Source organism: Thunnus maccoyii, chromosome 1 (genome assembly GCF_910596095.1).
Source record: "Thunnus maccoyii chromosome 1, fThuMac1.1, whole genome shotgun sequence".
NCBI lineage: Eukaryota > Metazoa > Chordata > Actinopteri > Scombriformes > Scombridae > Thunnus > Thunnus maccoyii.
The window spans coordinates 15353504-15379245 of record NC_056533.1 but is presented as its reverse complement, the minus strand read 5'-3'; the positions used below and the strand labels follow the sequence as shown (position 1 = coordinate 15379245).

Below are 25742 nucleotides of genomic sequence, written 5' to 3'. Positions count from 1 at the left end.
TGCATGGAAGCATGCAGGCCTATAACAATGATGTTATGGCTTCTGAAGAGCCACATGTGAAGTTTAAAGAGCTCTGAAATTGGATTTGATTAGGTGACATTGTCTGTTGATGGCTCTGTATGCATCACTGATTTACTGTTGTGAAAAACTCATAAATCTAAACACAGAGTCTTTGTTTGTGATGTTCTCTGTAACTGTGGGTTTTCTATCATGTTGCACTGCCAAAAGAATTTAACAATTTGTAGGTGTGATGGGAAAATGGCCATCAGCAAGCAAGCACATGCACAGTTAAATCAAACTTCAGTGTCAGCCAGACATGCTATTTAAACAGTTCATCGTAAATGTGGTGAGACAGCTGGATGAGCAACTCCTAGACAAAAAAAAAAAAGAGTATGACGATGATTTCATGGTAAGCGTCTAGACTGGAATTTCTCACTTCCTCCTCAGTTAAAAGTATTGTGAGAATACATTGGTGCTCCACTCAACCCGTCTGAGTCACACTTTGTCTTTTACTGTGATTCAAATTAATTGAGCTCATCATATCGGTGTAGATGTGCGGAGTTCACATGTGAGGTCATGTAAATATATCAGTGTGATGAGCATGTTTACTTCTGTGCGTACAGTGTGTAGGATCACGGCTCCTTGGCTCATTACATTATGTCATTGGTGTGTCATTTTCCATCGGTGGAGTAACAGCAGCCATCAACCTGATGTGACACTGATCATTTTATTGAAAGGAAGATGTAAAGTAATAATAAGCTGTGGCTGAGAAAAAAATTAATTAAACTGTTTGTGCCTGTGGCGCCTTCAAGTCAGGGCAGGTAATCTTGGAGTGAAAACAAGTGTCTTCAGTTGATGAAGCCTTTAACCTTGGTATTTAGCTAGCTGTAGTCATCAGTAACTGTACCCGCTTTCTGACTTTTATTATAATTAGATTTAGGACAAAAATAATGGATGAGTTCTATTCTATCAGCTGCTTGGCCACATTAAATTGAATGCTCTAATTCCTTAAGCTAAGCTCCTGGATACAGGGGTTTTGCTGTCTCCCCCTCAGCCAAGTCAATTTAACAGGGCCTCTTGTTACAAGTCAGATGCAACAGGAAAAGAAAGAACAAAAGGAGTCACTGAGATTTGGTTTCTCTGACTTGCATATACAGTAGTAGCATTAAAGAACTGACTTAAGGAGAATGTGGCAGAAAACGGATTCCAGGGTTTAAAAGCAGTGCCGGGAGCAGCTGTGCCACTTGTAATTGACATTGCCTCCTCAAATTTTAGAGCCGGACAAATTTAGCATGGGTCTCAGTGCATAGCCTGGACTCAATATAGCTTCAGGTTTTGTGCTGACTTAGACATACCATCTTGTCCTGACACTAAACTAACAGACACATGGAGGACCTTGTTCGCTTGCCAGAACTCACCTCTGTGTTATTTGCTGGGACTGGAGAACGTAGCGGTTGTGCATTATGTTAGTGCTGCTGTTGAAATATTGTGAAGACATGGAGAAAATATACTGAATACTGTTTCAGATGTGTGAGCTTGAGAGGGATGTAATTATGCCTTTTAAGCTTCAAAATATTTTGAAGTGAAATCAAGTGAACATCAGTTTTTTTTGTAAATATAAAGATGTATTCAACTCTGTCTAATTACTCTTGACAGCTGGGATGTGAAGAAGGGTGAGATGATTACGGAGCTAAGTAATCTTGATTAATTTATGTGGCTTGTATTTATTGATTGCGATCAATAAATTCTCTTACATTTTTCCCCTTGCTCAAGCTCATTTCACAATCTTTCTTCAAAGCCAGGTTAGATGCACATGCACAGTTTTATAGTCAAATTCTATAACGTGAGACTAATGCAGCTCTCAAATCTAAAATTTGTGTGTTCATACACCAGAAAGTGAGGATATGATGAAGTGTAAAATCAAACTGCAACTCAGATTGCACACACACACACAAAATCAAACACAAGAAAATCGAGACACACTTACATTGAAATGCTTTATTTTCAGTGAATACAAAAAATAGTTGTATCGAGGCCAGATAAATATCTTTTATATTGTATGTTATCTTTATTGTAGCAACTTCATAATTTTTTTTTTTATTTCTGTTTAGGGTAAAACATATGGAACAACTTCAATTACTCCACATCTTTGAAATGCGTCACAACATCTTAATGGTGACAGATATATCGAAATGTTCGTATCACATTTATCTTTCATAGAGGCTTAAAAGCACGAGAGAGAGAGAAAAAAAAAAAGCCCAACCATAAACTTTCTGTGACTTCATAACATACAATAAAGCAGTTGACAGACCCAAATCTCCAGTCTGTTGTAGTGTAGAAGCACTGTGGTACATGCCCATGGAATGCAGTACAAAAATGTGTTCATATATATATAATATACATACTTATATTTATATATATATATACTGATGGTAAACTTTAAACAGCAACACATTTTGTGACTGGCGGACAGTTCCTCCGTCATCCCCTAAAAGCCTTACATATGGCAGAGAGAGAGAAGATAGAGGGGATGCAGCTGGTTCAGCACTTGAAGGAACAGTATGTTAACAAATGTTTGAAACCCCACAGACATGAACCTACATTCCCAAACAATTGCTTGTTCATTAACTTCTATTAACTGATGGGGTGAAACTGTCACTCAAGCAGACCAGACACTGTATGGGCTACGGACTAAGGCACTAATAATAACACTACAGACTTGACTGATGAGCAGTGGACGCCCCTCCCCCCTCCCCTCCCACACACTCACACACAAAATACAACGCCAGAAAACACTTCTGAATTCCAGACCCGACGAAAAAGTAAAGATCTGTCTGTAGCTATTTGCAGCTGTATACTGTCTGTACTGTATGTGGAGGTCACAAATCACTCAGTGCATCCTTAAAAGTTTCATTCTGTGGCTGTATAAACAAGAGATGCATCTGAAGCGCAAAGCCATGCATTTTCACAGCAGGACCTAATCTTACAACATACTGTAGTTTAATATTGAAAGACAGCCCATATAGTAAGACAAAGGAACCAAACGCACTACAATCAAATTCGGTAAACAAAAAGGTTCTTCTATTGCAGCAAGTAGTATATTCAGTCAAGTCGCACCAAAGAAGCACCCTTAAATTCAGAGACTGGCGGACGACAAAGAAAGATAGAAGTGATTAGTGTCGTAGTCAATTCATTTCAAATGTACCTTGGAACTGCAAATTGCACAACCTCAAGTCTGACAATGTTTTATTTGTTAGAATGAGCTTATTGCTAAGTGATTATATTCTTGAATTTTGATTTTGGTTCCTGAATTGACAGAATTGGAGGTGAACTCCTGGCGATGATTGAGTATTGCTGAGAACATGTAGTGGGGTCAATGAAGAGCAGTAAAGTAAATCCGCTGGGAGACAAAGCACACAGAGTGCATATAGTCAAAGAAGCGGCACCGCATTGACATTCAGCTGATTCAAGATGTCTGAGGTATTTCCAGGTATTCTTATTTTGCATGTTAATGTAGCCAAATTCAACCTGCCTGGTTACCCGAACTATATTTTATATTGAGAGCAAAATAAGCACTCAATTATACAATATCATCTCCTACATTATTACTTGCATTGTACAGGCTGTAAGGGAAACCAACACTGCCCCCTAACGCACCATCCATGTTATTGCATCATGGTCAAATCCAGTTTATACTGTATGTATGCATGTCTCAATACCTGAAATGTTCAGAAATAAAAAAAAAAAGACAGGAAGGATTGGGATCGGTTTTCTTGCCTGATAGCTATCTGTAGCACCACAGGCTCTGCTAGTGACGGTAATTAACTGCCCCTGAAAGACCCCTCTCTGCTAAAAATACTCTGAAGTAATAAATATTCCTTCTATGCTAATATGTCGTCCTGTGTAGAAAAGCATTCACATGGTAACATAATGAAAAACATCGTACTGGGGTCTCAGCGGCTGCACACAATGACACCTATATTCAAGGGTTTGTTTTTTTTTGTTTTGTTTTTTTTTTGGACGAACATGCAGAATTTGTTGTACCTTAAAAAAAAAAAGAAAAAGAAAAAAAGATGGTAATTTAGCATGTAGAGCCCATTAATACCAGCATAAAAAAGTCAAATAAGAAAGTATGATGCTCATATTACTGTCTACATTACAGAGATTTCCAAAAAAACAACCTTCCATTATTGAAATTTACAGTATGGTCCAAGAAACACCAGTATGCAAAACATCCTTCGTATTAGGGTTAATGACCACTGAATTACAAGACACGCCACGGTCATGTGATTTACATGATTCGAACAGATATTAAGGTGCCGGATTGGATGTGAACACGTTTCACAGAGCATAAAAGGCCCACATTCATACAATATCAGAGTACCGAGCTGAAATCGTTTTGCTATGTGACAAGAACGGCGATACAATCAGTTCTTCATCTTAAGAGTTTATGAACTAGAGCTGCAATTTATAAAACAAAGGAGAAGCTTCTGTGCAAACATGAGAGCGTATGAGCTGTACTGTTTGTCCCGAGCATGTCACATTCTTTTTGAGATTACGTCAGTCAAAGCAGTTTATGTTGAGTTGTTTTCTTGAAGTAGTCAGTTCCACACAGTAGTATTTCGAACTTTGCAGCAGTTGACTTTAAGACCTCCCCTCGGTGATGTGATGTGGACGGTGTTCACTGCAGACTTGGGCGTTACTGGTTTGTTAAAAATCAGTCACAACATATCTGAAGTTGCTGTACTGTAGGCAACGTACTGTACCTGTCCACGTGCATTATTAAAAAGGACGTGAATCTGCACACAAACACAGATGTGCTCCTCAGACTGGGTTCAAAGCGTATGCATCAGAGAGGGCTGTTTTGCTTCGTTAGTTGTTGTCCTCTCGTAACTCGCTGGGCAGGAACTTGTACTGCTGCTGCCTGATCTGAGCTAGTTTCTTCCTGGCTTCTTCCAGCTCTCTCTCCTTCCTCAGCATCTCCTCCTGGGCTGCAATGATCTGCACAAACAGACAAACATTTCCTTTACTTCACAGCATCAAACATTTCAGCTGTTGGATTATATTTATTTTTTTACCTTTAATATTTACAGTATGCAGTGTATCCCCACCCAAAACCACCACAAGACACTGATTATAGTAAATATTTTTCAAATTTTACTCAATTCCCTAAAAAAAAACAGAAACTCACCCATCCCTCACCTCTACTAAAAAGGTTAATAGGGGCAGAATGTGCAAGCTGTTGTAGGTATAGAAGTTTGTTTTAGAGGATTAGAATAGATCTGTTATTAACTGATGTAACACCTGATCATACACCAGCACCAAGTGAAAAAGGAGAAGAAAATTCCTATCTAGACAGCAGGAGCTTATCATAACATTCACTGCTGTTTGACAGTTTTACCTGTGCAATTCCACCCACAAACTTTGTCTTGACCACCACGTTGTCTTCATCAGATTTATCGAATGCTGCCTTCTGAGCCGCCCGCACCAGGTTGTCTGATGCCTTCTTCACAGCATTCCCAGCGATCTGTTGGAAGAAGAGAACATCAGAAAAAAACAGCATGAAAAAGCAAGGAACACTTATGATTATTATAAGATACCCTCTCCATGTTAAGGAGGGCTGATTGCTGCAGGAAGTGAGCTAAATTGCGGTCTTGTTTGGAGTTTGTCTGTACCTGCAGTCTCCTCATGGCCTCAGAGTCTTGGTCAGCCTTCACCTTACAGGCCACCAGCAGCTGTGCAGTGGAAGCTGCCACCTGTTTTGCTGAGGAGATGAGTTTCTCCTCGCTGGCGTGGCCTTGCACAGAGGCATTGGCTGCCTCACACAGGTTGCTGGTTGCTGCAGCTACCATACGAGCCTGACAGAGAGAAAAGCAGAGGAATAAAAGTTTAAGTCGTTTTGTTGGCAAAGTTGTGAATGCATAAAATGGCCTTTCATACTTACAGCAGAGATGAGGCCCTGGGACCACTGTCCATCGTCCACAGCATTGGCTGGAATGGAGCCCACTTTGCCTTGAGCCACCAGCTCTCTCTGGGCAGCTGAAGCCGATTTGACCAAAGCACTGGTGGCTGCAGCGATGGACTTGGCTGCCTCCAGAATCTGCTCCTCGAAGTTCAACGTCTCGTCCGCTAGCTGAGGGGAAAGGAAACCAATCAGTTAACCAGGCTTGAGTTTGTATCTTTTACTAACAAAACATGAATCTAGTGTTCATTTCAGTGAGTCACATTTGATGATACGAAACTCAAGTCGGAAAATAATTTCACTGAATGTAACCATATTCCAATACTCTTTCAATTTATCACTAAAACAATAGTGCAGAAGTATTATACTGTCCAAATAACAGTTAAGTCTAGATTGTTGCATTTAAATAAAATGGATTTGATTCAGCACCTTTAGGTGCCATAGCCTATGTATGAGAGACTTTGTGATAGACATCTAATTAATCATTTTCTTGTCAATACTGATGTAGTTTGTGACCAAGAAAAACAAAGATGTCTCCCAAAAGCTTCACTTGGCCAAATACAAAACATCTAATTAAAGTGCAACAGCTGATAAGAAGCTACTGTAGATGTAAACGAAGAAGAAACAAGACTCAGTGTTACTGTACACAACCAGTTCTACTCAAGTCTGCCTGTTTAAACACACACACACACACTTCCACACACAAACACATTCACACCACAAGTCTGAAGACAGAGCGGGACACTGTAGGAATATGTTTGATATATAGTTGGGACTGAATAACAACCTAATATATCAAACATATCAGACAGAGCCCTGCAGAGAAGGCCTCCGGTGGTGGGGGCAGGCAGGGAGGGAAGGAGGGAGGGAGGGAAGGAGGGGGTTAACTGGGAGCCAGAGAACGTACAGTTTACTGGGTCAGGCTTTATCTAGAACTACCACAGATGGATGAATGGGTGGAGGAGGAGACGGAGTGGCAGATGTGTCGTATAGAAGACTATATGGCCAAAGATAATCTAATGTGGATGCAGTGCGGGAGGTTTCAGTGAGTTTTCACGTTGTATCAGATAATCAGCTACAGTGAGAAAAATTAAAATGGTAAAATTTTAATGGACATGGATACTAAACTGGGTAAAAAGTGAACATATTAGATTGTTATGGGCAGTTCACCTTAAGAGACTCTGATTAAGTCAGTCTGAAATCGAGGTCAAAGAAACGTAGATGGGAGTATGTGAACAAGGAGGAGACAGCACAAGAGACAGAGCACCCTTTCTGTGAATGTCACAACAAAACGTGTCATTTTGTTACTGTGAAATCACACTAGCTCCCAATATTAACACTGAGACTTAAAGGTGCCCTGTGGACCAGTCACTCGCCAAAATGCATTGTGTGTATCCTTGGAGTCTAATAAATGTGTTGAATGCATTTCCTTCCACATGAAACATTTGAAAAGCCATGTTTCAAAAAAAGTATTTTAAATCATTCATTGTTTACATTCATGTTAACTAGCTTCTTCGTACCTGCCTTTGCTAACACATTGTTGTGTATCTTGACACCAACTGTCGATCGGTGGAATAATGCGAGAGCATTAGCAGGACCACGTATCATGTTACTGGCATGCATGTGTGCATGTATGTGCATCATTGCGCATGTGTATGAGGAAAACTAAATGAGGAGCCGTTCATAAAAATCTGCTCCTTAGCACTACTAGAGGTCAAAAACTCCACAGGGTACCTTTAAATAACTACAGAACACAAAACAGAGATGCTAACAAATAGGCACACAACACTGAAAAAGGTTAAGGAAAAAAAAAGACTTTGCTTGGAAAATGTGTTGCCTCATAAATTAGAAAATGAAAAAAAAAAATCAATTGACATTACACACTTTAAATGCCATGTGACTGCATTTTTATTGGCATCTAAGAATTGTGGTATAAATCTACTATCTACTATGAAAATTCCCCTTTTTTTTTACTCATACTGTCCTCTGATGTAGGATATCACACTGAATATTTTCTTATTTGGCTAGAAAAGCCTATCACAGGCCTTGTAGCATTAAAACATTACACTGAAAACAGTACAAAACCATATTTTCTACAGCGCTGTAGCTGTTTTAGAACAATTGGTGATATCATTATCTCCGTCTTCACCTCACCATACATTGAAAGAGTCCTATTGACTTATCATCCATCTAGTCACTCACCTTGGGCTTGGCTCGAGGTTTGAGCTGCTCCAACTTCTTAGCTGCCGCTTCGATGGACGCCGCTGCTCCAAGCAGCTCCGTTTCTGCAATCACAGTCGGGTCCTCGGGGTCAACCCACTCCGAACCTGAGGCACGCATGCACACACACGCAATTAAGATACAAAATTAAAAACCGTGATACTGACAAAAGCTTCAGAGAGCAGTGTGTCAAAAGATCATGCCTCACAACAACAGCACCAACACTGTGATCACACAGAAAAACCGAGTGCCACATATCACCACATCCCATGCATAGCTGATGAAGGCCACACACTGCCATTCACTGCAAGATGGAGTGATTTTTTTTTGATTAAATGAGATGGCATGTAAAAACAAAGCATGATGGATGGAGCTGACTGTATGTACTCGGGAAGCTTGAGAGCAACTGAATTTCAAGATGAGATTAAATGGATTGATGTTAGCGCTGAGAAGAGAATGTGTTGAGCAGCTCACAACTGGTGAAATCAGTCACAGTACAGAAAAACAATGCTAACTTACCTCCATCTGTGGCAAGAGAAGGAGGACAGGGATATTACCAAATGTTTCTTTAAGGGAATGTTTCTGTTTCTCAATTGTTTGGGAAATTAGAATGTTTGTCTTTGGTTCAAAGAATGATCTGGTTGAGAGACAATTTTCCTGGGAAGAAAATAGATGTAGCAGCCTCCTACTCAGGAATATAAACAACCACTAAAATCAACCACTACAACTGAACACGGTTTGCAAGATTTTGTTGGAAGCTTCATTAGTAAGAATATAGAAGTTACTACATCACATTTAACACTGTAAAATGAGTCAGTGTGTGAAGTCAGGTGATGTGCTCACTGTGTGTGTGTGTATGTGCAGGTGTGTACTTGGCCATTACCTTTCATGGCCTCTGCGGTCTGGATGAGCTCTGTGACGGCTCCTGCCACTCGTTTGGAGCAAGCCGCCAAATGCTGCTTCTGTTCTGCGGTGGGCTTCTGCAGCACCTGCACGCACACATTAAACACTTGAAAAAAATGTACAATATGGACCACATTTTCCTGGTTGCAGGCTCTACCAAAAATGAGCTAATGGCCTTCACCGAAATTGCTAAAATCAGGGGAATTATTGCACTGTAACAACAAAAACAAATAATTCTTTCCAGATTTGAACAAACCTAAACTAAATTACAAAATGTCACAAAAAGACACCAAATGTCAGACCGAATTACAGAGATATTTGTATAAAATCATTCAAAAGCTACATGCAGAATATTTCCAATTCCCAACAATGTTCAACTTACCAACAGCACTTGTTCCAGTAGATCAATGTATCCAGTTGTACACTCTGATCCGTACGTCAGTGCTCTCTTCTTCACCTCAACGCTGACCTCTGCATGATAGGCCGCTTGCTGAAAGACAGCAAAACAAGGAATGTTGACCTTTAGTTTATAGGTAAATTGCTGTTGCAAAACTGTTTAAATTTTGGTTTAATTTTTAGAGGGAATAACTGAGGTAAGCCAGTTCTTACTTACATATAGTATATACAGTATTGTGTATCATTTAACAACATTAAGACATTATATGTAAGGTAAAAAAAAAAAAAAAAAGAACCTTGCAGGTAGTAAGCATGTCTGAAATGGCCTTGCGGCTGAGGTTGGCTGTATGGATGATGTCCTCCTGCCGGGCAGAGTTCCCTGCAGCCACTGCCTTAGCGGTTGCCATGGTGATGCCCTTAGTCATGCGAATGAACTCCTCAGGTGTGGTCGTCTTGTTGGGAGCATCCTTGGATTGAAACAGCTGGAAGCAACAAAGAGAAATTTGACTGGGATGCTGATAAAAGCCGAATCTGAACAAAACAAATAGAATGTTTACTGTGTCTGCCCTTTAACGTTACAAAGAGCACATGGGAAGGTGTTTGTTTTAATATACTGAGCAAATGTTATCTGTATTTACCGTATTGATATTAGTGATTCCAGACAAAGACATCGAACTGATATGGCATTCATACATCACTGTTGTGTAACATCCATCCATGCACATGTTTCCTCACCGCCATTTCCTGTTTGATACACTCAATTGTGGCCTCCAGCGCTCTGGTGCCTCGAGTGGCCTCGTCCTCCACAGCCTTGACCGTCTTCAGCAGGGACGTCACATTGGTCACCATCACCTGGCAGAACACGAGAACACAAAATATGAAAAAAAACAACAGAAAGTCATTTCATCATGTCAATATTTCTAAACAGCAAGAGCAGTAAAACACTAAAACATTGTTTTTATGTCATGACCATCAAAATTCACAGGTTAGACGACAAACCCCATCTGAGTCTCTCACACTATATACACATAATATAATTTGATCCATTTCAACTAAAGAGAAATAATAATAAATAAAATAAAATAATAAATAATAAAAAAAACAAAGTCAAGGATAGACATAACCAAAAAAAGAGTAAAAAGTTATGATCTGTCATATTAGTCATGATTTATAGGGTCATCAGTAGGACTGCTTGCATTATACATGTCTACTTCTTAATTACAATATTGCACATGCCATACATTGTAAGCATATTTTGCCCTATATCATGTGTAAGTGAGCTCAAGAGAAGTGGCTTCTTCTATGATTAGAGCTTGGCACATAACTGTGAGGATGTACTACATCAAACTTAGAGATAGGGGGCGCTCAGCACCCATAAATTCTTATAAGACTTTTTCACCTCAGGATCTAAAACAGTGAGAAACATGTTCTTATAACACACTTTGCTGTCATCGACTGCGAAGCTGGCTTTTTTTTTCAGTTGGAGGTGATAATGAGCAGTGAACAATCATGAGGAGATTATGAACTGTGGCTCTGAAAATCTTCACTGCGTATGTGTTGAAGCTGAGGATTCAGCTGATTTATCTGGATTAGAAATATCCCACTTTCCTGTTATCCGGAGCATCTATTCACTGGCTATTTACATTACTGTGACACAGACCTCAGTTGAACTTGTGTGAACACGGTTTCATAATAGCGGGAGGGGTGTTGCGACTGATTAATGGCATTGCCTGGAGGAGGAGGATGTCTGCTACAGTATACAGTACATATGTACAGCATGTCTTCAACTCTGAATACACAGTTCACCGTAATGCCATGGTGGCGCATAACAGATAGTGAGAATATTGTATTTCAGGTTAGTATGTTGATAGTGCGGGTTGGCAGGTTGGGCAGGGGAATGAAGACAGGGTGACTACTTTCATGTGCTCAGATTTAGGACTCATTAAAAGACCCTTTTAATAACAGTTATACTAGGAAATAAGACTACTTTTATGATTGACAAAGACAAAAGCAATTGTTGTCTGTCAGAAAACATAACTCTGTAATTGGTTTGATTTCTTACAAGATTAAAATACCAAAGACTCTCAACATTCTGCCTTCTAAAATATTTCGAAATAAATTAAATACATAAACCCTTCTGAATATTTAACTATATTGAAGCTCACTGGAGACGTTTACATTAAATGACATGGTTTCAGGACCTGCAGACACCCTGATCTCCTCACCTTGGCAGCACCCTTCAGCTGGTACATAGACGGATCATCTGCTGCCTTGCCAGAGGCACACTTGGTGGCACTAATGAGCTCAGCCAGAGCCTTGGCCACATCTTTGACAGCATTTATCAGGACCACCTAGGGAAAGGACACAAACAAAGATTTATCAGCAAGCAGACTGGGGAAGGGACAAAACCATGAAAGGTTATTGCCATTCAAAACAAATTTCTTTTTGATAAGAGACACACTGAATAATAAGACAAACAAAACAGGAAAATAATGAGATTTAAAATGTGGCATCTTATGGTCCTTTTAATGGCCCAGGAACTACCTGGGGTGTAGTTTGGACTGTCTGACTTGCAGTAGAAACACTAAAACAAATGCACTAAAGTGACTTTTTAGTTTTGAGTTCATTCAGACTATTAAGTTGAAAAGGCCCACTAGAGACCCGCCTGGCTAACCTGCGTCTCAGGGTCATCAGAGCCAATGCTGGTAGCTCCCAGTTTGACCACATCTGTGAGCTGGGTAATGGTTTTGGCAGAAGATTGTGCAGCCTGAGCCAACTTGTCCTGACCGGAAGCTGCACCTGACACCAGCATCTTTGTGTCCTCAACCAGAGCTTTGGCTGTCTTCAAAATGTTTTCCCTGAGAGAGAAGATTAAGAGGCAGTAAAGGAGGAAAGGGAGAAATGATGAGTGAGAAAAAGAAAGTCATTATTTAAAGGAAAGACACAAGCAAAGCTGACAATGATCAATAATTCACCTGAGCTTGTATGTACAAAAGCTTATTCTAGCAAAGTGTCCGGTGATTGAAGTCCTGATCTACAAGTCTTAAGCAGAAATTAAATGTAAATGCACATTGAATCACATCTCCTTTCAAATCAAAGGCGTTTGTACATCAAAGCTGGTGCGAGCACAAGGAGAATAGGTAAGATTATGCAACGAGTCAAGTCCGTTATTTTTCTAAAATTGACAAGGGAAAAGTGTCGGAAGCTACTGTAAAGTTTTTTCTTGATTTGTAAGGGAGCTGCATGAAATAATTTGAGATAACAAGTGATTCCATTCCCTTTCATCCTACCCCGGCAGGGCTTATCTACATTCTCTACAATTTCACTAACCATTATCTGTAAGGATGTACTTTATTAATAATTTTTGGTCATAGCATGTAATATGGCAAGTCTTGCCTTGGATTACTAGATAACTCTCTCTTTGAACTCCATTCCTTCAAAAACAAGTTGAACATAAGCCAAACCCTTGTATAGGAACATTTTACTAACACATTTGCACAACAATGAGGCATTTCAAACGATAATTTCTAACTTCTAAGTAGTCCCTTCTATTTCAGCACCACGGGAACCCTTCAAGTGAAGTCTTTACTCTGAGAGCAAGAACAGTGAGAGATGTGACACTTCCTCCATCTTTCAAACCCTGAGGGTAATTTGTAGTCTCTAACTCAAGAGATTTTCTCTCCTTGTTCACCAGCTAATATGTCATCCTGTCAGTTTTAGATGAAAGATAACCGGAGGGCAGGCTTTAGACTCCAGTCAGGTCTTGTACTTGTAGACTTAGTGATGTCACCTCACCCTCGTATATGCATACAGACACAATCGGGCACATTTCCAGCTCTAACCTGTGGTCGGCGAAGGACTCCTCGTTCTCTGCGTTGAGGGTGCCGGCAGAGGCAAACATGATGGTGGTGTCCAGATCTGCGATGATGCCGGACACAGCGCTGGCTGCTGTGATGCAGGCCTGTGTGCCCTTGTTGCCTGCTTGGAGGGCTGAGAGCACCAAGGACACCTGAGGATACACACAGATACCACAACCTTACCACAACCTATCATCATACAGGTGAGGATGTGCAGATGTCTTGACATCAGGCAGAGACTGGATGCTGCTAAACACACCTTTACTGGTCAAAACAGTGCAAAAAAAAAGAAAAAAAAAAGCAATGATATGGATTCTGATGAGCACCTCTAGTTTGTGTTGTTTGTGATATATGTACATCTCTTTGGAAAATGATAAATAATGCCTTCAAGAGAAAAGTAGTCACAAGAGGATTTAAAAATTTATGTGACAGCAAAATATTATGTTGGAGCAAAGCAGCATGCAACATCACTCACTGAAATGAGTACACGTCAATCTAGTTCTGACTTCATTTGTTTTCCTGTGTGGCAGTGGAGAATAATTAACTGATGTTTTTGGACTCTTGCTACTATGAAAAAGGTATATAATATCACACATCTTTAGAAAAAAAATGATTAAAATGGTCAGAATCTGGGATCAGCATGAACACAGAGGACTTTGTTTGCTTTCACCACAACGCCCCAACTGCACATCTGTACATGGTTGCTGGACTGATTCAATATGATCTGTGCAATACTTAAGCATGAATTATTAAACCAGACTGCAGAGAAATGTATTTTGCCAAGGACTATGAATTAAACAGTCAGCCTTTGAAGCATAAACATGCCTGTAGCGAAGGCTTTCTTCAAAAATTCTCTAATTTCGGAGGCATGTGATAAAATGGTTTATAGCACTAACCCTCTTAAATTGTTGATACCGTGACAACAGAATCACTTGGCGTGAACTACACAGCTAGAAAATAATGCTTTATTATTACAATGAAGAACAACACACACAGTTGATTTGGCCCCAGAGATAGTTTGATGTGGATGAAAGCAAATCAGGGAAATCTGCAGTTCTGAGTGAATTGGTATAAACATAATTAACACTGATGTACTTTTGATGAAGGAAGTAGAAAACTGGCCTCCTTGTGACAGCCTTGGGTTAATGTACAGGGCAACTTAGATAAATAACTTGAGGAGTAGTGTGAGTAAATCAGACACAACTGACACAAATATGTATGTTTCCAGCTAATTAAAAAAAAAACAAAATTCTAACTCCTAGATCTTTTAATGATATAATGTCGTACCTTCTCAGTGACTGTGCGGGCACAGTCGATGAGCTCTCGTTTGGTAATGCTGTCAGAGGGAGTGATCTGCAGCGCTCCGGCCTTCTGGACCAGGAAAATACAGCCATGACCAAGATCTTGCACTCGAGTCTTGATCTGGAAACCAATCTGGATAACACAGAGCACAAATACAGAACAATACAAATGTATTGAGTAATTATTTATATGCAAAAATACAGACTTGACAGGTAGAGGACAATTTGGATAAAGATAGGAGAATATAAATGATGTGTTTCCTGTATAATAAAAGTTCATTCTCCATTCATTTACACACAGCTAGCAGCGTTGTTCCAGCCAATAGACAGAAAAAAAATACATCTGTCACACTGATGCAGCAAAATTGTGTAATGAGTAAGACAATTTGTCTTTGGGTGACACCCAGGCCATCCTCCCTCACCTCCTCTGGCTCAGCTGTGTGAGCAGCCAGTCGTCCCTGAACAGCCAGCTGGCTGTAGTCCACGGTCACCTGAGAGGCCAGGCCTCCGAGCTCGTCTGGACACGTCACTGATTTGGTCATCTGATTGAAAAAACACACACTGACTGTCAATCCAAACTAAGGAGATGAGTTTACTTCAGGTCAGGGCTGTAAAGCATTCTTAGCAGGGACTTTTCTTTTTCAGCTCACTCTAATACCTTGAAGGCTATGACGCAGATGCACTGCCTATTATTCTGTTCCATTACATTACAGAAAATATCTTTCCTTTTGAAAACAAATTGAAGAATTATTAAAAGAATAACTACATCATTTAACATCTAACTACAAATTCAACAGGACAAACTCGAAGATATACTCAAGATTTATAGTTTCAATGAGTTTGAAATAACATTTCATGGCGTCAAGTTGAGTTACAATAAGGGAGTCTTTACATAATGTTTACACTAAATTTGTCATCAAAGCAAGAGGTAATGAACAAAATTAACCCTTAACTTCATAAGATATACTGTATTAACTATGTGGGTAAGTATACTTGTGTGTATACTAAGTATAATAGTGAATTAGCAACAATCAACAGCCAAATGCACCAGACGTTACATTTCTACCAGCTACTCATCACAGTTTGCTGTTTTGGTTGTATTTACTTTGAGTGATTTGACATTTTTGAAAACATTTGGAGTGGAAAGTATAAGTCAAAGAGTAAGTGAAATTATTTCCAACTATTCAACAGTAATGCATTCACATCTCACAGTCACATTTCCACAATGGTTCACTATTTAAACAGTTATTTTGTAGGCTTACCATTTCCTGAGCAGTGACAGCAATAGCCTTGGAGTATTTCACCATACTAGTCTGGTAATCCACAAATGATCCCTCAGGTTCAGGTGGTGTACCCTCATCCAGCTAAAGAAAGAGCGCAGGAGTGCACACAAACACAAACACAGACTGTTAGAACAGCACAGCAATTTTCATTTTAGGCATGATTACTTTGCCCTTCAAAAAAAGATACAAAAAAAAAAAAAAAAAATCAGTAAACATGAAAACAATCATTCAGCTCCTTAGTTGCACTGACATGTTAAATCAAATGTACCCTTCAATTAGAATAATTCTTCCAGGTGCTCAGGCAGCAGTTAATCTGCAAACCAACATAATGTTATTTCATATTCAGATAAACACTCATTGTAAAGAAACCAAATCTAGTATATGATTACAGGTTTAAAATGGCATCAACTACAAAAACATTTGATCACCAGCTTGCAATGCATAAATCATGTTTCTGCCATTTCTGCTAAATTAGACAGATCTCAACACATCTGAGCGTCATGGCAAAGCCGAAGAGACGAGAGAGATGACACCATGTGGGAAAAGCATGCTGGTGCTGAAATGAATCCGCAATCGCAAGTACATGATGTTTGCTTTGCCCGCTGAGCGAAACAACACCTTAAAAATCTGCAGTCTTGACTAAGTGAATAAAAGCTGAGCCTTTAAAACACCTCAGCTGAAACCGCAGCAGAGAGTGACCATTATGTCGATGGATTATCTGAGAGGATTATCTCCATTTAATCAACTACTGACACACACCTACAAAACAAACCACTTTCATTAATTATTCATGACAAGCAACACAAACAAGGTGCAAAGATGCTGTGACCCACACACACCTGAGCAACCTTTTCACTTTTTTTTGTAATAACTCTCTCTTACAAACGCGAGCAGCGGTGTTAATTAGTTGATGCTATTCTTTGTCTGTACTTGAGATAAAAGGCTTTTTCTAGCTTCGCACCTTATGTGTTTGCCAATAGTTTGACTATTAATTGGAAGATAGTCCAAATGCCTAATACTGGCTGAGAGTAGGCATGTTGACAGTCAAAGTTGCTCTGCCTCAGTGGCTTGTATTTTATATTAATATTTTAAACTTTTTATGGCTCAGAGGAGATGCAGAGGCTGTAATCAAGACGTTAAATGCAGAAACAGGAAATCATGGGTCAAAAGCAAAGAAAAAAGGAAATCATAATTAGAAAATGTTGGTTGTCTGTATAGATACCAGAACATCCTGGAAAAAGATTAAAAGGCATACTATGCAGGATTTTCCTAAAAAACAATGCATAGATTCATAGAAAAATAATCCCTCTCAATTATCACTTATGACCCTCTAGAAGTGAGTGGCAGTGTATGTATCTACAGAGACTCTGCCCTTTGCCTGTATTTTCTTATTATTTTGCTGTGTCCAGGACGCTTCTGAGCATCAGCCTTTGGGCAGTGGGTGTGTAGCTCCCAGTCAATAACAGCACACAGCACGTGAGGTTGGGGCTCAGAGTACTGACCAGGTTACCAAGTCTCTGCCTCCGTCTCTCTCCTCTGCTCCGCTCTGCTCTCTGTCTCTGTGTCATGTATGTATAAAGAACTGCAGGTGTGTCTTCTTGACTGAGGGCAGGTCTGAACTACACACACTTGCAGAGCAAAGAGGCCTAAGGATGAAGGATGAAGCTCTGCATTCACACCGAATCTGGCAATGTGGCACCTTCCCGTAGGGTTGTGCAGAGATGTGAGTGTGTTTATTTGTGCTTTAGAGTAATGCTTGATATATCTGATTCATGGCTTTGTTCTCGCTCAACCACCGCTTCTCTCTCTCTTTCTTTCTGTGCTCAGCTCACTCTGGTCGAGCTGGGGAGGAGGAGCCAACTTTGAATGCTGTGTTTACAAACACTGACTGACAAATCCTGCATAGTATACTTTTAAGAACATTTTCTTTCCTGCCAGTTCCCCTGTAATCACTATCAACTTGTTCTCTTTACAGCACTTTGGCTTTTGCCAATTGCAACACTTGCCCAAACAACATATTTTCCACTATAATATTTTGCCAACAGATTATGCTAAAATGGCTTTGTGTTGTGTAGTTTCAGGCAACCACATTGGTGGTGCATTACATATAGATGTAACCAAACTTCTTGTCCTTTTGCAGTTATTCAAGGTTAAAGGTACTGGGAGAATGTAGGAAAAGTAACAATGACCCCTTGATTCGGCAGGGGTGCCATGATCACCTTAGGATAAAGATAGATCATTTTTATCAGATTTGCAGCCATATTGTGTTGGACACAAAAGTGAAGACAGGACAGAGCTGTCAACAAATCACCAACTGGTGGTGAACCACATAAACCAGGTGGTGAAAGACCCAGTAAACCCAAACTCTGAGAGTAAACTGGGCATGTCTGAATAAGGCATTTGTCTGGAAACATCTTCAACCAACTATAGAAGTAGTTGAGGAGGTTAGGGCAACTGGAGGCACCCCAGAGCACCACCCTAGGAGGAGACCCTGGACTAGGCTCAGAATATGCTGGAGGGACTATACTGTACATAAATAACTCATCTGGCCTGGGAACACCTCGGGATCCTGAGTTGAACCTCGAGACATGGCTGGTTAAAGGCATTTCTACTTCCTGATGATGGATGAGAGGTGGAGAAAAGATTCAGAAAGGAGAGGACTGTCTGTAGCTGCTATTAAGCCTTATTACAGATTCAGAGTGCCAATTTAAGTAACCAATTACATTTCAGGCATCCAGGCAAAAAGAAAGCAAATTAACACTGTACTGTGTGTTCTAATCACCAGTTTTTATCAAACATCAAACATCCTGTAAGACCCACTATGCACAGGGGCACTCACCTTAGCCATGGCATCTGCGATTGAGTCCACCATACCTCCCACCATGCCAACTTCACTGGCAGCCTCATTCAGTGTCACCATAATGTCATCAACTGCCTCCTTCATGAGCTGAGCTGCCTCTGCTATGGCATCATGGGTATGGGATGCCTGTGAGTTGTGACAAAAAAAAACACAAGCATTCATTAAATATTCTTGAGTGTATTACATTAATAGATGGGTTTGTGCATAAAAAACTACTTTAAAATGAAAAACGAATCATAGTTTCAGTGGTATCCCAGTGTCACACATTACCGAGACATGTGAGAGATTGCAAGATACCAGATTATCTTTCCAGGGGTGGAGGAGCAAGGAAAGAGCGTGTAAAGTACAATGGTCTTACCTTTGGGTTTCCTCCACCTTCCTTGGCAGCGTAGAGCATCTGCAGAGCGGACTCAGCCAGGGTCTTGGTTTGGTCCAGGAAAGTCATCTGCTGCTGATGGTCATTCAGCTTGGATGCCACACCCACAGAGGCCTTGATCAGTGGTTCAAAGTATCGTGCCAGCTGGGTCACCTGAGGTGAAGGGTACAAATTTTTATGAGTTCTGTGAAAAGAGTAAAAAATGTGGATCTTTTTCCTCAATGAAAGCGAATGCCACATTTTCATATTGACAAGAAGAGTTTCAGTAAGTGAAGTAAAAAAAATGGAAAAAAAAAGAATATAATAATGTAAGATATTGTTAGAATGATGTTCATTTTATTTATATCACCCACTCCTTACATGTGGAAATATGTTACACTGCTACCATAATAACATAAAATAGTACTACTTTGTTTCTTCACAATTACGGCATTAAAATAAAGTCATTAACTCCTTGTCCCACATACCTTGTGTCCTAGTTGGGAAGCTTCGCCTCTGGCAGCGGTGGAAACAGGGTCAATTAAATGGCCAATTTCCTGCACGGTGGACGTCAGCTGCTCTTGCAGGGCCTGAAGAGAGGAATTAAAAAGAAATTCGTTTTTGTGTTGCTTTTTATGGGAGACAGAGGTCCATTCAAATGAAGTCAGCTGGAACCTGCTACAGAGCACCACGCAGGGGACTTACAAAGATATTTGCCCCAAGCTACACTAGGTTCTGCTATGTGGATTTAAATTCTTCATGATTCAACAAAACCGCCAAAACCTGTTCTATACTGAGTTCTGGCTTAAAATCTACAAATCTAAGGCATATGAATTCCTGATTTACCTAATTAAAATCACTAATGTTAGATATTCAATTTATCAGGAAGACACAAAAAGCAACAGAAGGACAAGCAAAAGAAAAAAACAACAATCTGACAATAAAACTGACTGCAAGAGAGAGAGAAACTGAGCGATGGAGACAAACACCCAGACAAGGACAAGCAAATAGAGACAGATGCAAACATAAAAAAAAAACAGTAGTTGTCTGTGGATAATGTCGTGCCATTTTCTGATGGTTACTTACCTCCAGTGAGATGTCGTCCCTGCTGGGTAAGTTCTGGCTGACTGCTGCCAGAGAGGCCTGCTCAATGTCCCGGATACATTTGTTGATGTTATCAATTGACGAGTCGCACTCCCGCTGGCCTGGGGCTTTGTCCCTGAGAATAAAAACGGGAACAGGAAAAGAGCAGCAACAGAAAGCAATAAAATGGTTGGAAACCAAAAAATGAGAGCAAAGTTAAAGATGATGTATAGGGAGGAAAAAAAGGACAGAGAGGGCGACGAAGAAAGGATAAAAGCAGAAAGACACATCAGAAGACAGGAAGAGAGAAGAGAAGTGCAAATGTTAACATAACTAACACTTATTACAATACAGACAGGTTCCAGGATGTCTTTGTAACATCTTTTCTTCTGGATCCCTCATCTGATTTCCACTCAACTCACATCTGCTGAATTAAGGCCTGGAGGGTCTTGCCACTACACAGGGAGATCAAGCTGAGCAGCCAAATTAGATTTGAAGCCTCTGAGTGGTCTGGGGCACCGGCCACATGGGCAGAGTAAGTTAGTTAAACATCAATTTCCATGCATGATGGCACACTGAAAGTGAAACTGAAATAAAACCCTCAATCTTTGCATGTAATGAGACCAACAAAATAATGAGGTTTGCTTTTAGAGAACAGAATCCATTCCTGTTTGTGTTCAGTGTATCACTGAATACTATTAAAAGCCCGCGTCAAACTCCCAGCACTCAATTTGCAGTCTAAAAAGGAAGACTGCGATAAGGGCATCAGAATTGAAAGAGATGCTAAGCCTGCCGCGCATGAATGCTAATGTGCAGATGTTCTGAGCCGAGCGAGAACCTTAACATTCAGAGCATTTGACACTGGGAATTGGTTCCTCATGGGCATCAGTTTTGTTCTGATCAAGGTCAGGTACAAAAGGTGTGAAAGAGAAGATTAAAAATGTAAGCTGTGGAGGTGTGAGAGCAAGTATTTGTTACACAGTAGTATGCCATTTGGGCATTGTTTCTCAAGGATGCTGCATTAGTCTCACAGGTGTTTTAAAGAGCTAAGTATAAAGGAGTATTTGATAAATGGAGGAAAAGGCTGTACAGTGAAAACATAATTCTGATTTTCTTTAACCTAAGTTGTACATTTAAACTAATTAACAACATCACTGCAGAGAAATGGAGTACAGAGGTATAAAAAAATGGACAAAAGGATTAAAAATGATGAATTTTAAGATGAGAAAAGGATGTACCAATATTTGAAAATCAGAAATGTTGAAGGATCACCTTTATATACTGTTTTTTGTCAGCTTTTCTGTTCTGTTTAGTGTATTTTGTCACTCACCGAATGGCTGTGATGAGACTCTTGATGGAGTCCGAGACGGTGCGAGAATGACCGGCAAGACCAGACCAGGTAGGCGGGTCTTTAGGGTTGATAACCAATGAGCGTGCAGTCTTGAGCAGGTGGGTTGAGCTGTCAAGCATGGATCGTGCTGATTGGAGGATGGGCTCCTGTGCTGCAGAGCCCTACAGAAAAACAAATTTAACTTTATCCAGAATGTATATACCAGCAATTATTATAACATCCTTCTGGGGCAGCATAATCTTCAACTTGCTATAATACTTCTACTTATCTAATAATAAATGAACAGCTGTCCATGAATACTACAAACTCTAATGTTCACACAGCCTTACTTCATTGCTGATTTGAGCGGGGATGCTGGCAAACTCTGGGTTGGAAGCAAATGTTGTCAGGTTTTCTACAGCCTCGATTAGCGGAGCTGTGGCGACTCGACACCTATTCCTGTTCTCCTCTGAGAAATCACCATCTAGAGCCTGAAGAGGGAGAGAGACAGAATATGAAGGTACATGAAACAAATCTAAGTAGTGTCTATTAAGTAATCCAACCAAGAAATCAAGAATGAAACAAATCATTGACAGTAGTTTGAAGAAAACTACATTCTGGGAACAAATATGAGCTGATGTGAATCAATCAAAAAATGTTTCAGAATTGAATGACATCAGTCAGAAAGGATATTACTGTCAATATTACATCCATATCTTTACTGTTATGTGCCATTTCAGGGGAAAGAGTCAACTTTGTGAGAAGACTGGCAAAGCAATCCTACCTTGATGGTTTTGACCAGGTTGGCAGTGCTGTTGGCTACCTCCTTGGCAGACTGGACAAAGTGCCTCTTGGCAACTGGGTTGGTTGTCTTAGAGGAAGCTAGACGGCAGGCGTTGCACAGTGCCGAGGTGTGTTTAGCAACAATTGTGGCTGCTGAGAGAACCTGCAGCGGTATAAAAACTAAAATGTTAAATCAGCAACTGAGGTTTTACAGTATCTCAAAGGTCTCCACAGCACTCATCAAAGTTGGAGGGCTGTATTTGCTATTATACTAGCTTGCATCACCCCTTAAAACCTTTGCTATAGACTGGAGAACTGGAAACTGACTTGTGTAAAAGTGCTATGGGGGCCATACAATCAGTTAGACAGCTGTTGATGAGGAAAATAAAGGTGATAATGAGGGCAATATTAGACTTTCAGACCTGCAGTGAAGGTGTCAGGCAACAATGAATATATTGAATATATTATACTATTACACCATTCTGGGAGCTATAAAAAATGATTTTAGTGAAGTTCTTGATGATATGGGGGTGAGTAGAGCATGGCTGAATTTGTCTTTTTGAACTGTTTCTTTAAACACAAAAAGCTGGCTTTGTTTAAACATGAAAAATGTCAACATATGGTATGGATTCAGGAATATTTTTCATAAGAAAATCTGCCTTCACTGTGAGGAGTAAAACAACCAATAATTGAAGCCATATAAAAAAAAATTAACACTAATCCATGCAACACATGGACCTAAGAACAAATCATGCTGTGACACATCTTTGCAAAGTGAAGATATCCTTCATGTTGCTAACACCAAGGCCTGTTGTAATCTACATTTGACTGACAGTTTATTGGCAGATATGTATATACAGAAAATATTGTAGGTGCATGTACCTGGGAGGGGCTACTGTCTGGGTCTACGAGATTCTGACAGGCCATCTGGATTGCCTGGTTGGCTTTAGCAAACTGAATGGGATCCACCAACCCCTGGTGCCCTGCGTGACTGTTGGGATCAGACACACCCACCAGGTAAGAGGCCTGTGGGGAAAAAAACTCAATCATCAACATTCAGCACCATCACTAAAAGACAAAATGACCCATTTAAGAGCTCTTTTAGAATGAGAGATTTATCTCCACATGCTGTACCTGTCCAGCAGCTTCAGTGAGGCCACACAGGGCCTTTGAGGCTGATCCCACACAGTCTCCGAAAGCGGTCACATCTCCCGTCTTACAGTTCTGAGAAATACCTGCCATGGATTCTCCCAGGACCTGGACAGAGCACCAACAGAACGATAAGGGAAGAAAGAGTGGAATGCTAAACTCCGTCTGTGTGCAGAGGTCTTGGTGTTTTGATCACTCGGTTGATTTGAACGCCTACCTTTGAGTTCTCCATCACACTCTCGATGCAGTCGAAGTACGAGAGGTCACTGACGGGCTCGTTGGGGTTGTCCAGCATTCCTCTGACAGCCTGAGAGACAAATGAGCAGTACCGCACTTAAATCAGCAATTTATTTTCACAAAATTCATTCTTGTTACTGTCAGAGAGAATTACTTGAGCTTTTTTTCTTTTTGGCTACGACTCAGATGGACCGTGGTAAATAAGCTTAGATTAAAACTCCCACCAAGCCTTTGTTGATATGAGTGCTGAATGTTCCTGCATCACAAGGTGGTTACATTTTGTTTACCTCCAACTCTCTCAAGGCGTTGTCACACTCCTTCTGGCCAGGAGCCTGCTGTGTACACAGCGTGATCAGCTGGTTAATGCTGTCAGTCACAGCTCTGAAACAAACAAATAAAACAGAAAAAAAACTACACATTAATCCTTGATGTGTGGTACAATCAGCACCATTAAAACCTTTTATGAGTAAGTTACGACTTTAATGGTGAGCAGATGTCCCAATGCATTTTGGATATCATGAAGAAATAGACTTGGATAATATTCCCATGTCCCAAGAAGTCGTATGAGTTACTTAACTGCTTAGTGATTTGAAAACAATGGTTTTAAACATTGGAACTCAAATATGTAAAAATAAAAGCAGATCTGTAGCTTGTTTTTCATACTGAATGGAATAATCCTGCCTTGATTTGAACGGTAATTTCCATAACTAATTGCTTGTTGCCAGGCGTAGGATGCTCAGATCTTAATATGCATCATCAGAAAATTTAAGAAGCAGCACCATCACACTGACTGAATGAAGGTCTTTCAGACTGGCAATTTTCTTGAGAAGACAGAATGAACATAATTCAGTCTAATGCTTTGCGTGTTATGCAATCAGACTGCATCTTTACAATCTAAAAAGGAAATACCTAGACATAGAGCTTCTAAGAAGATAAAACAATATATACAATTTGAATAGAAACATTAACCAAACACTGTATGTCTAAATGTGTGTGTGGTTAGTTGCGGTACCGTGCAGCAGCTGCGAGCAGGTTCTTGGCATTTGCTGCTGCAGGGTCTACAGACAGACTCTTAGCAGCCAGCAGCAGCTTGCTGGAAGCCATAGAGATGTTCTTCAGGTTACCGATCACCTGCACCTGGTCATCCTTCTTCTGAAATGGCAAGTCATAACATCAAACACATGTCAACATGTGGAAATATTTTCAAAATAGTGTAAACTCCTACTGTGTCCACTTGCAGTTCTGAGTAGTCATCTGTTCAGTGATATTTTAAAAGTGCTACCGTTGTCTAAACTGAATGAAAAACTGTTTTAAGGTATATATTTTAAAGATTTTGATGTTTTTGTGAAACTGATACACAGTAAAACAAAACAAACCTGAGTGTGCCCGGCCATCTCGATGCCGGCATCAAGGAACTCATCAAAGTCATGGCTGAACTTCCCAGAAGCCACTGCCAGCTGGCTGCTGGAGCCTCGTGATGCGTGGACCACCTCGCCTGCTGACTGGTTCAGGTCTGCTGCTGTTTGGTTCAGCCCACTCTGAGCCTCCTGAAATGACTTGGAGGCTGGAGGGATCTGAATGGAGGACACAGAGAAGAGGATAGATGACAGAAAATCAGAATAATCACAAATCATATCAGAGAAACAACCTCCAAGCTGTAATATATCAGCACATTGTTCTATGTGTGATGTAGTTTTATACTGGCAGAGCTCTGGTGAGTCACAGCACTCACAGTTTCTATCAGAAGCTTCTTGCTGGCCTCGCCGATGCTCTTGAGAGCCATGTCCACATCCTTCTGGCCAGGCAGACAGTTGACGCAGTTATTCAGGGAATGAGACACAGCTTTGGCCACCTGGAACACACAGCAGGTTCAAGGGAAAGCAGGTTAGAAAGTGTTATCCACACAAGAGCATGTACAGGTGACCAGGTTGAGCTAGAAATCTGCATTCAAAATGCAAATGAGCAAGGCAGTCATGCAGATGAACTGATGTCACTATTAGAAAGGAAGTTTCCATTTTTTTTC

At 40.4% G+C, this 25742-nt stretch overlaps 1 protein-coding gene across 4 annotated transcripts in view; it reads right to left on the bottom strand.

Annotated features, from left to right (window-relative positions):
• Nucleotides 1–1997: 1997 nt before the first annotated feature.
• tln2a (talin 2a) overlaps nucleotides 1998–25742 on the bottom strand; it is a 96240-nt gene continuing 72495 nt past the window's right edge. For 3 of the 4 annotated variants that reach the window (XM_042406228.1, XM_042406239.1, XM_042406247.1), the window contains exons 30-59: nucleotides 25452–25571; nucleotides 25096–25293; nucleotides 24732–24871; nucleotides 24007–24100; nucleotides 23700–23789; nucleotides 23468–23590; nucleotides 23216–23359; nucleotides 22335–22496; nucleotides 21901–22041; nucleotides 21551–21732; nucleotides 20224–20356; nucleotides 19626–19727; nucleotides 19141–19311; nucleotides 18762–18908; nucleotides 15902–16003; nucleotides 15062–15181; nucleotides 14626–14772; nucleotides 13324–13490; nucleotides 12156–12339; nucleotides 11707–11832; nucleotides 10217–10333; nucleotides 9778–9963; nucleotides 9468–9575; nucleotides 9066–9171; nucleotides 8702–8707; nucleotides 8165–8289; nucleotides 5945–6133; nucleotides 5676–5858; nucleotides 5402–5527; nucleotides 1998–5001 (exon numbers count right to left, since the gene is read on the bottom strand). In XM_042406228.1, the coding sequence (XP_042262162.1) occupies nucleotides 4873–5001; nucleotides 5402–5527; nucleotides 5676–5858; nucleotides 5945–6133; nucleotides 8165–8289; nucleotides 8702–8707; nucleotides 9066–9171; nucleotides 9468–9575; nucleotides 9778–9963; nucleotides 10217–10333; nucleotides 11707–11832; nucleotides 12156–12339; nucleotides 13324–13490; nucleotides 14626–14772; nucleotides 15062–15181; nucleotides 15902–16003; nucleotides 18762–18908; nucleotides 19141–19311; nucleotides 19626–19727; nucleotides 20224–20356; nucleotides 21551–21732; nucleotides 21901–22041; nucleotides 22335–22496; nucleotides 23216–23359; nucleotides 23468–23590; nucleotides 23700–23789; nucleotides 24007–24100; nucleotides 24732–24871; nucleotides 25096–25293; nucleotides 25452–25571 (4068 nt within the window). In that variant the 3' untranslated portion in view covers nucleotides 1998–4872. The remainder of the gene's footprint in view (nucleotides 5002–5401; nucleotides 5528–5675; nucleotides 5859–5944; nucleotides 6134–8164; nucleotides 8290–8701; nucleotides 8708–9065; nucleotides 9172–9467; nucleotides 9576–9777; nucleotides 9964–10216; nucleotides 10334–11706; nucleotides 11833–12155; nucleotides 12340–13323; nucleotides 13491–14625; nucleotides 14773–15061; nucleotides 15182–15901; nucleotides 16004–18761; nucleotides 18909–19140; nucleotides 19312–19625; nucleotides 19728–20223; nucleotides 20357–21550; nucleotides 21733–21900; nucleotides 22042–22334; nucleotides 22497–23215; nucleotides 23360–23467; nucleotides 23591–23699; nucleotides 23790–24006; nucleotides 24101–24731; nucleotides 24872–25095; nucleotides 25294–25451; nucleotides 25572–25742) is intronic. The other variant, XM_042406256.1, reaches the window with a different exon arrangement.